This window comes from Sinocyclocheilus grahami, unplaced genomic scaffold (genome assembly GCF_001515645.1).
Source record: "Sinocyclocheilus grahami isolate Dianchi unplaced genomic scaffold, SAMN03320097.WGS_v1.1 scaffold789.1, whole genome shotgun sequence".
In the NCBI taxonomy this organism is placed as follows: Eukaryota; Metazoa; Chordata; class Actinopteri; order Cypriniformes; family Cyprinidae; genus Sinocyclocheilus; species Sinocyclocheilus grahami.
The window spans coordinates 252,563-263,245 of record NW_015505968.1 but is presented as its reverse complement, the minus strand read 5'-3'; the positions used below and the strand labels follow the sequence as shown (position 1 = coordinate 263,245).

Sequence of the window (10,683 nt, the reverse complement as noted above, 5' to 3'; positions counted from 1 at the left end):
CTCCCCACATGCTTCCCATGTGCTCCCCATTACCCAGTTTCTCCCTTGTTGATTATGTTCATTGATGCCAGGTGTTCCTCGTTTAGTTCTAGTTATTTAAGCCCTGGTTTTTCCTGTGTCCTGTGTCCGGTCTTGTTCGTCAATCCCCTGTGCTACATGTGCGTTCCGTTGGATTAATAAAGACTATATTCCTGAATTCTCCCATGTCTCCTCGCTCCTTCACAGTAGCAGCAGCATGACAATTATATTGACTATATATAAATAATTTTTCTGCTGATTAACCAACGTTACAGTGTAAAGGGGTCATGTCATGAACCAATTTTACTTTCTTGACACATAAGAGGTCATTTTACTATATTGCACCATGAGTTAAATATCCATAAGCTAAAAAGGAACCATATATCATCATATTTATTGGTAACAAATTTATTTTCACCTTTTTGTATGCCATTAGCAATTACAGAAATTGAATTCATTTTAACTTCTATATTTTAAAGTTAAACCAAAAAGACAAAAGCTCATTGCTATGGGCTAATTATTGTCACATTTAGCTTGGTTGTTTAAATGCATTGAACTAAATATGTTGAAGAGAGCTGGGAATTCCTTCGGCATAGTAGGCTTATTTGCACACCTTGACTTCTGCTCCAAATCGCCCCAAACAAGCATAGGATACATAAGCAGGAGTGTGAAAAAGCTGAATTGAAACCATCCTAAAATAGAAGTAGTGCAACCTCTGTTTTGGTTGAGCAGTAACTGGAACTGAAGCCCCTTAAATTGAGTTACAAATGCCAATATCAAAAAGCCAATATTGCCATATACTGAATCACTTAAAATTAAGTTTTCATAATTGATTTTGCTGTTTGTATAAAGCGCTATAGAAATAAATGTGACTTGACTTGACATAACCAGTGCAAGTGATCTGACTATTAATTGTATTAATATTATTTTATTTATCCATAATACTGCAGACCTTTTTGAAAAATATTGGTTTGCTTATAACCTTTTTGAGCACTTGATCCTAATTGAGACTTCAATGTTTGTTGATGTTTAAGACGCTGTTGTATTGATTGCAGTATTGAGGTGTTGAGCTTTATTTTTGAAAATAAACACGCGATTGCTCTCCTCACAAATCAGCTGTTTCTTGTATTTCACTTGCATGTCTCTTATATGTTGAGGAATAGTGCATGTTTGAGTCTATAATAAGCCGATGAATAAATGAATGAATTAAGCATTTACATAGCAAAGTGTTTTTAACAGTTATAATAGGCCATGACACCCTGCAGCCCATTACTAGTTGCCTACTGAAGATAAGCAGGGTTGAGCCTGGTTGAAGAAACTGGTTCCTGGGAAAACTAGTTTGCTGTTAGAAGAGGTGTTAGTGAGGCCAGCAGGGGGTGCTCACCCTGTGGTCTGTGTGGGTTCTAACACCCCAGTATAGTGACGGGGACGCTATTCTGAAAAAAGCACCGTCCTTCGGATGAGACGTTAAACCGAGGTCCTGACTCTCTGTGGTCATTAAAAATCCCATGGCACTTCTCGTAAAGAGTAGGGGTGTAACCCCGGTGACCTGGCCAAATTCCCTCCACTGGCCCTTGTCAATCATGGCCTCCTAATAATCCCCATCCACTTGATTGGCTCTATCTCTCTCTCCTCTCCACCTGTAGCTGGTGTGTGTTGAGCGCACTGGAGCGGTTGTAATGTGGCTGCTGTCCCATCATCCAAGTGGATGCTGCACACTGGTGGTGGTTGAGGAGAGACCCCATGATGATTGGCTCTATCTCTCTCTCCTCTCCACCTGTAGCTGGTGTGTGTTGAGCGCACTGGAGCGGTTGTAATGTGGCTGCTGTCACATCATCCAAGTGGATGCTGCACACTGGTGGTGGTTGAGGAGAGACCCCATGATATGATCGTAAAGCGCTTTGGGTGTACAGCAATACACAATAAAGCGCTATATAAATGCCTCATTCATTCATACATTCAAGACACTGTTTAATAAAATGTGATTAAGTACATAAGGGATATTTGTGTTATTTAACATATTTAATTATTGCAGGTTTTCGTCATATTCAGAGTTTGCATTTCACTGTTTTTACTCATTTTGAGGAATACTGAATGTGTTTTTGTTCAAGTGAGATGAGTAAATGCATGTTCACATTTAGTCTAGAACTACAGTGTCCATCACGTTTACTCAACGCACACGACGACTTTGCACTTACTCCTGATTTCTCTTAACATGGAGTCAGGAGAGCTGTCAGTTAATAAATGATAAAAAATAATAATAACTGGAGTTACTTATTTGAAAAAATAAATCAGATATTTTCTTGTAAATTAAAAAGTAATGTGTTACTTTACTAGTTACTTGATCAAAAGTAATCTAATTACATAACTCACGTTACTTGTAATGCGTTACGCCCAACACTGAATGAGTTATAAGGTGTAAGTTATTATAAGAAATTAACTTTTTAATGCATGCTATTTTTGAGCGAATTAAAAGATCAGATAAAGAACCATGTATCATACCACATTTCCCAATAATCTTTCCTGGGTTGAAAAACATTTGCTCCTTAAATGTAGAACAAGTTCTGTAAGTATTTATAGATACTGAGACTGAGACTGTTACAAGTACAATTTACAATTATAAAAGAATTAGATTGAATTGGAAGAATAGTATTGACTTTGTCCAGTCATTAATCAACAATGTCAATAAATCTGTGCAAAGTGTCAGTTTTGGACTAATGGCCCGGCCTCCTCGGGACATCTCTTTAATCTGAGGTTCTGAATTCTAGTTGCAAAATGAGATTGCTAATAAATAACAGACACAGAATACAGATCATGACTTAGAACACAAATATGTATTTCTTACTATGTATTTAAATGTGAAACAGCAGGTCTGGAGAGTGTCCTAATCAGGACACATCAGGAGTTGTACAGCAGTGGAGCAGATGTGAACAGAGAGAGATGTCACCGTACAATTGCACTTCTTCAGAGGAAAGCTGAACACATGAATAAAACTCCCACACACGGTGCAGGATGTCTCAGTGAGTATATAATGAGATAGAAACTAAACTGTCGCTTTAATAAGGCATCAGAGATCATTGGCAGGCTGTGACATGTTTTCATGCAATGTTGAGAAACTTAACAGCGGATGCACTCACTACAGTGTCTTTCCCTACAAGCAACTCGACAGAACCTGGTATTTTTTTTTTTCCCATCATAGGTTTGATCTTCTCTATAAGCTTCACAAACATTCAGTTAGATGAGATCCAGATCAGCAATCATCTCATCTTAACAGAAAAAAAAAACAACGATCACGGAGTATCTGCAATATAAGAACTCTACATAGTTTTGTAGATGCACACCTGTGTGAAGGCCTCCTTGTTTTTTCGGCTGCCGTTCATTTCCAGCAGTCTGTGTTTTACAGTGTAGTTGGGCTCTACAGGCTCTTACCGGAAAAAAGTGTGTCAGTGTGCAAAAGGTGACGTGTTGTGGATGGACTGTCCTCAGTAGAGTGTGTTGATATGGTTTCATATGCGTTAAGGCACAGTGAAGGACTCAAACAGTGACATACTAATGGCAGAGATCATCTCTGTCACTGTGACTACACTGTTTTCTACTACTGACATTCTACTGTTTCTTTTCAATCTACTAAAAATCTTTACAACTATCTAAAAAATTAAATTTAAAGAAAATAAAGCACTCATATCTGCGAATGCAACAAATTACACAAAAATGATTTTACTAATTACTTTGAATGTTTGTGTTTCGATGAATGAGGTCCAGATCAAATGTAAGAAACTAGATGGCCGTTCGCACTACAATACCAGTGTACTACATACTGCATACTTTGCTGGATACTGTATACTGCCTGTTTTAAAAATAGTATGGAAAACAGCATGCATTGTGAAACACTAAACATTTAGAAACGTATTCTGCTACATTGTTGTCACATGATTTATCACAGCATGTTTAATTCAAGAAGTGATATCTAGGAAATATAAATATTATTTGTTTTAATGCAATCTGTGTAAACTTTTTGGTGTTTATGTATATATTGTGAGTCTGTCATACAGCAGAAACAGTATTTGGTAGTATGCTATTCAGCCTAGTATACTACAGCTAAATATTTCTGTAGTTTGCATAACATGCAAGTTTTCAGTATGCACTGAATATATGGCCGATTCACCTGGAGTTTTGAATTCGAAACGCATACTAGAATTCTACTTTTACTACTTCTCTATCTCTATCTCTATATGTGCCAGAAATAATAACAGTAGTATGGTAGGGTGCGGTTCCAAATTTACAATGCATTATACAACCTGAGTGCACCGAATGATGCATCCCACAATGCATCACGCTTGCCTTCCCCTTCCATTTCCGTGACAGATTAACTGCAAATACCAAGCGTGATTTCTAAACATCTTTTTAAATGAGTATTTACTCAGACTTCCAAAAGTTTTAATTTTTAATTCAAAATATAACAATTTATATCCGAGATTAAATCTGGACTTCGCTGAATTAAACACGTGGTGAGGTCATGTGAAAATGTAGTACACTACATGAAATGTTACAGCATAATGTGTAGTATGCAGTATGATAGCCTTCTATTCCACATACTGCTGACATCCATTTCTTATTTGCGGTAAGCAGAGATGTGTGGCACTGAAGTATGCAGTAGCACTGAGAGGCCAGCAGAGGCCACTGTCGCTCTTATTGTGAAGTTCATGTTTAGAACAGAGAGTCAATAGAAAATACAGTGTACACCAGTGGTGCCCAAACTCGGTCCTGGAGGGCCGGTGTCCTGCAGAGTTTAGCTCCAACCCTAATTAAACACACCTGAACCAGCTAATCAAGCTCTTATAGGCATATTAGAAACTTACCAGCAGGTGTGTTGAGGCAAGTTGGAGCTAAACTGCAGGACACTGGACCTCCAGGACCGAGTTTGGGCACCCCTGGTGTACACGTATGCAGTGTACATGTCTTCTGGTCACTGGTGCGTTCAAGGTGTATAATTCACTCCAAAATGAAAATTCTGTCATCATTTACTCACCCACATGTCTCCCAAACCCTTATGACTTTAGTTAGTCTTTGAAACACAAATGAAGATATTTTTAATGAAACCTGAGAGGGTTTCTTCTTTCCATTGAAAGTTCAGGTAACCAAAACTTAAAAGATCCAAAAATATATATTTATAAATATATCATGAACAGAAACTTTCATTGCATAAATTTACTATTTATTTACGGTTACACTTTTTTTCGATAGTCCACATTAGACATTCTCTACTAACTATAAGTAACTTTGTAACTACATGTCAACTAATTCTCATTAATTTGCAACTACATGTCTACTATCTCTCAGAGTAGACTGTTAGGGTAGGTTTAGGGTTAGTAGAATAAGTTAACATATACTTGCAAAGTTTCTGATAGTCAGTATGTTGTATGTTGTTGACCCATCAAAATAAAGTGTTAGCAGATATTAAGCAGACAGTACTAATACTCTAATGACTGCTAGTTGACATGTAGTTGCAAAGTTACTTACTGTAAATAGAATGTCTAAAGTGGACTATCGAAATAAAGTGTTACCATTTACATCTAAACAGTGATTGAAACAAACAGCAGAGCACAACAAAGATGGTAAACACAGGAGCTTGTTTTACAACAACTTTATAACCTTTTTGGATCTTATAAGTTTTGGTTACCTGTATTTATCAATGGAGGGACAGAAACCACTCAGGTTTAATTAAAAATACTGTGTTTTGAATCTTTATGGGCATGCAACGACATGAGGGTGAGAAACTGATGACAGATTTATCATTGTCGGGTGAACTTGCCCTTTAACTGCAACGTGTGTCTGACTTCTTGCTCAACCAATGGTGCACTCTAAAAAATGCTGGGTTAAAAAGGGACGAACCCAGTGGCTGGGTTGTTTTGAACCCAACCGCTGGGGCAAAGCAACCCAACCGCTGGGTCAAAACAACCCAACCGCTGGGTCAAAGCAACCCAACCGCTGGGGCAAAGCAACCCAACCGCTGGGTCAAAACAACCCAACCTCTGCATCAAAACAACCCAGCCTCTGCGTCAAAACAACCCAACCTCTGGGTCAAAACAACCCATCCGCAGGGTCAAAACAACCCAATAGCTGGGTTTGTCCCTTTTTAACCCAGCGCTGGGTTATATTTAACCCAACATTTTTTAGAGTGTGTAAGTTTGGGTTTCGCAGGGCACTGACTAGTTTTTCTGAAGGTGGCAAGTGCTTGTAGAACCTGCTTGGAAAAAAATAATTTCCTGAATTTGATTTGGTGCCATTAGTGGTGCATAAATGTCACACTCTTGCTTTAAAGAGCACTAATGATACAGAGATACAGGGGTCTGTGAGGGAAAAGTCCTGGGACGTCTTCTGCACAGTGTTGCAGGCTGGCTCCAGGAATTCTCTTTCAGGCTTGATTCTTTGGAAGGGTTTGAAAGGGTTTGGAGTGCACAATTATAAAACTGTCACACGTTCAGCACATGGTGCACACTGAGCCATCGAATATGAGGAGGGACAGTTCGACTTCAGTCACGGCACAGCTTTAACTTCCAAAGCAATTCCCTTCTTTTGGTCATTTACAAAAATACAGCTAAAATTGTCTAAATGTAGTTTTGACGAGTTTGTGAAGCATATTGCCGATCAAAGCTGCCATCTTCACATGCACAATGTAACCAAGAGCAAATTCAGTCCATCTAAACCAAGAAGTTGAGGGAATTTCACTAAAAGCGTAAAACTTTGTTGTTGAGAAGCGACTTCTTAAGGCAAGGACTTAACAGGAAGCACAAACGGCTTCATGTGGACAGCTCTACAGCTCTCACTGTTGCCCTGACAACTGCGCTGTCTCTCTGTTACTATGGAGAGGGAGCCTGCCGAAGTGATGTGGAGAGAGTCTTTTTTTCAGTCCATTTCTGGAGATAAAATCCAAATCTAGAGGGAAGTCCCAGGCTGCTCCTGTTCTGCATAGTAAGCATCTGCAGTCAGCAGTGAAGGCGTCATCAGCACAGGTATCTGGATCTACCACAGCTCAGGGTTTTCTAGTTTGAGGAAGCCAGGGTCCTTGCGCAGTTCCCAGTACGTGTTGTTAGACACCCATCTCTCCCTCTGGTTACTGTCCATAACCTTCCTGTTACACAGAGGAAGCACAGGTTAAACTCAAATGTGACCCTGGAGCACAAAACCAGTCATAAGTCACTGGGGTATATTTGTAGCAATAGCCAAAAATACATTGTATGGGTCAAAATGATCGATTTTTCTTTTATGCCAAAAATCATTAGGATCTTAAGTAAAGATCATGTTCCATGAAGATATTTTGTAAATGTCCTACTGTAAATATATCAAAACTTTTTGATTAGTAATATGCATTGCTAAGAACTTCATTTGGACAACTTTAAAGGCTATTTTCTCAGTATTTAGATTTTTTTTGTACCCTCAGATTCCAGATTTTCAAATAGTTGTATTTCGGCCAAATATGGTCCTATACACTCTAAAAAAATGCTGGGTTAAATACAACCCAGTGCTGGGTAAAATAGGGACAAACCCAGCAATTGGGTTGTTTTGACCCAGCGGTTGGGTTAAATGTTTAACCCAACCTTCTGGGTAGTAACCCAACCGCTGGGTCAAAACAACCCAATTGCTGGGTTTGTCCCTATTTTACCCAGCACTGGGTTGTATTTAACCCAGCATTTTTTAGAGTGTACCAGTGATATTCCCTATTTTTTTCACGAGAGCCGCACATATAGGACAAAGTTAATAGGAGAGCCACTTTTACTGCAAAGTATGAAAAGTTACATCCAGTCATAAATAGCATGTCTGCTTCTCAGTCTGTCATCCCTGAACATACAATATGCAATGCAATACAAAGGGGTTTATTTTTAAAAGTCATTTAAAGTTATTTGCGTCTACATTACCCCATCATGTATCAAACCATAAGAGCACATTCGGCGTTAAGAGCTGGAAAGATTGGCAAAACAACTCCGCAGTGAGTCAATGTCATGGACATAAGGGCAGAGCAAGTTTAAATATCTTTCTAGTCTATATTTCCATCTTGTAAATTATTTGTAATAGAGCAGACACTGACTGTTGTTCATGTATTTATGTTCTCATTTAGCGAGACAGCAGATGCTGAAAACACTGCGCACTTCAGTATGTGTGTAGTAAACGAAACTGCGCGTCTGTGCCATTCATTCATAAAGAGACATGCAGGATTCATATTTAAATGGTATTTTTGCAGCTTAATATTTACAGATACCAGTCAATATCGCGATTTAAGTGTAATGACTTATTTTTGATTTATTCACTCAAACTTTGACAAATTCCGTGACATTCCGCGTTATATAGTAAATTCTGTTTTTATGACTGGATTCCGTGATTCTGTCCGCGTTTTCCACATCGCAGAAATCATAGGGCCATAATTATATTATAATGTGTTCTATTGTCTTTTGTCGCGTCGCATCACGACGCTCTCGTCCAGTGTACTACCCAGAAGGTTGGGTTAAACATTTAACCCAACCGCTGGGTCAAAACAACCCAATTGCTGGGTTTGTCCCTATTTTACCCAGCACTGGGTTGTATTTAACCCAGCATTTTTTAGAGTGTACCAGTGATATTCCCTATTTTTTTCACGAGAGCCGCACATATAGGACAAAGTTAATAGGAGAGCCACTTTTACTGCAAAGTATGAAAAGTTACATCCAGTCATAAATAGCATGTCTGCTTCTCAGTCTGTCATCCCTGAACATACAATATGCAATGCAATACAAAGGGGTTTATTTTTAAAAGTCATTTAAAGTTATTTGCTTCTACATTACCCCATCATGTATCAAACCATAAGAGCACATTCGGCGTTAAGAGCTGGAAAGATTGGCAAAACAACTCCGCAGTGAGTCAATGTCATGGACATAAGGGCAGAGCAAGTTTAAATATCTTTCTAGTCTATATTTCCATCTTGTAAATTATTTGTAATAGAGCAGACACTGACTGTTGTTCATGTATTTATGTTCTCATTTAGCGAGACAGCAGATGCTGAAAACACTGCGCACTTCAGTATGTGTGTAGTAAACGAAACTGCGCGTCTGTGCCATTCATTCATAAAGAGACATGCAGGATTCATATTTAAATGGTATTTTTGCAGCTTAATATTTACAGATACCAGTCAATATTGCGATTTAAGAGTAATGACTTACTTTTGATTTATTCACTCAAACTTTGACAAATTCCGTGACATTCCGCGTTATACAGTAAATTCTGTTTTTATGACTGGATTCCGTGATTCTGTCCGCGTTTTCCACATCGCAGAAATCATAGGGCCATAATTATATTATAATGTGTTCTATTGTCTTTTGTCGCGTCGCATCACGACGCTCTCGTCCAGTGTAGACACGTTGTGAGTTTTTTTAATGGCTTATAGCGCTGCTTGTTTTTAATGTTTTTATTAAATATCTGTATTGATCATATCATCGCATTATTTACTGCCATCTGCCATGCGAGCCACACATTAAAGCTTGGTGAGCCGCATGAGTAACACTGTCCTATACTAACAAACCATACATCAATGGAAAGCTTATTTATTCAGCTTTCAGGTGATGTATAAATCTCAATTTCGAGAAATTGACCCTTATGACTGGTTTTGTGGTCCATGGTCACAAATATGGTTGAGTCTCAAATATTTTCTTAACCTAATTTGGTGTTTTCCTGGTCAAAAATGGCCGGCCTTTTAAAAATTCCTTGTAAATCTCTCATTATGCTATATTATGACCAAATCCTAGATTCAATCTTTTTATCAACTTGTTTTATTTCAGTTAGCACAGGGTTTGTATTTTTTTCGGAACTGACTGATCGTAGCCCTCACTGATCTGAGCTTATGCACCTGTTTTTGAGCGAAAAAGCATTACTTGTGGATAATTTTGTAAATTTTCACTCAAAAACTGAGGTGAATTAGCTCACATGAATAAGGCCTACAATAAATGTGTTATAAAAAGAAATAAAAAACCTTTGATAATTGAAAGAAAAGTTGATAAAAAAAGTTTGAATACAATATATGGTAATAATAAATATAGCGTAACAAGACATTTATAAGCAATACTTTGTAGCCTGGTCATTTTTGACACCACAAAAGTAACAAGGTGGGAAAAAAGTCCCAAAAAAGTACACAAATGATCAGATTTTTTGGGGTTGTTGTTATACCCAGTGTGAGCACAGTCAGCAGGTTTTAGTGTAATGCGATAACAATAACTATGATTTTCAGGAAAAAGAAAACCTCTCTGGGTCAAAATGACCTGAACACAACATGAGGGTTAAGAACATCTTATTTGATTCCTTTAAAAGGAAACGACAGGCTTTGGTGTTATCAGACTGTAAGGCAGTTCCCTTTCAGTCGGTCACTCTCTACGTCACGTCGGAGGACCGACGAAATTGGGATCTCGCTTAGAGGGACCAATCTACTTCGAGTGTAAACTAAACGAGCCAATGCACATTGGCATGCGATTATTGCATCCAGCTGCTGCTGATCACAGCGTGAGTATAAGTAGGCAGCAGGTGCAGCGCATATTCAGCTTTTCGCTTCGGAGCCAAGCGATCACATCGTTCTGCTCCTGACTACTCTACTGAGAGAAAAGACTGAACGAGTTCAGCGCGCTCTTGGAGAGCTCTTCGTGTTGG

General features: G+C 38.5%; 1 protein-coding gene across 1 annotated transcript in view; it reads right to left on the bottom strand.

Annotated features, from left to right (window-relative positions):
* Window positions 1-6,206: 6,206 nt before the first annotated feature.
* The window catches only part of LOC107561719 (oxysterol-binding protein-related protein 6), a 57,016-nt gene continuing 52,539 nt past the window's right edge, over window positions 6,207-10,683 (bottom strand). The window contains exon 23 of the mRNA XM_016246193.1: window positions 6,207-7,150. Within this exon, the coding sequence (XP_016101679.1) occupies window positions 7,042-7,150 (109 nt within the window). The 3' untranslated portion in view covers window positions 6,207-7,041. The remainder of the gene's footprint in view (window positions 7,151-10,683) is intronic.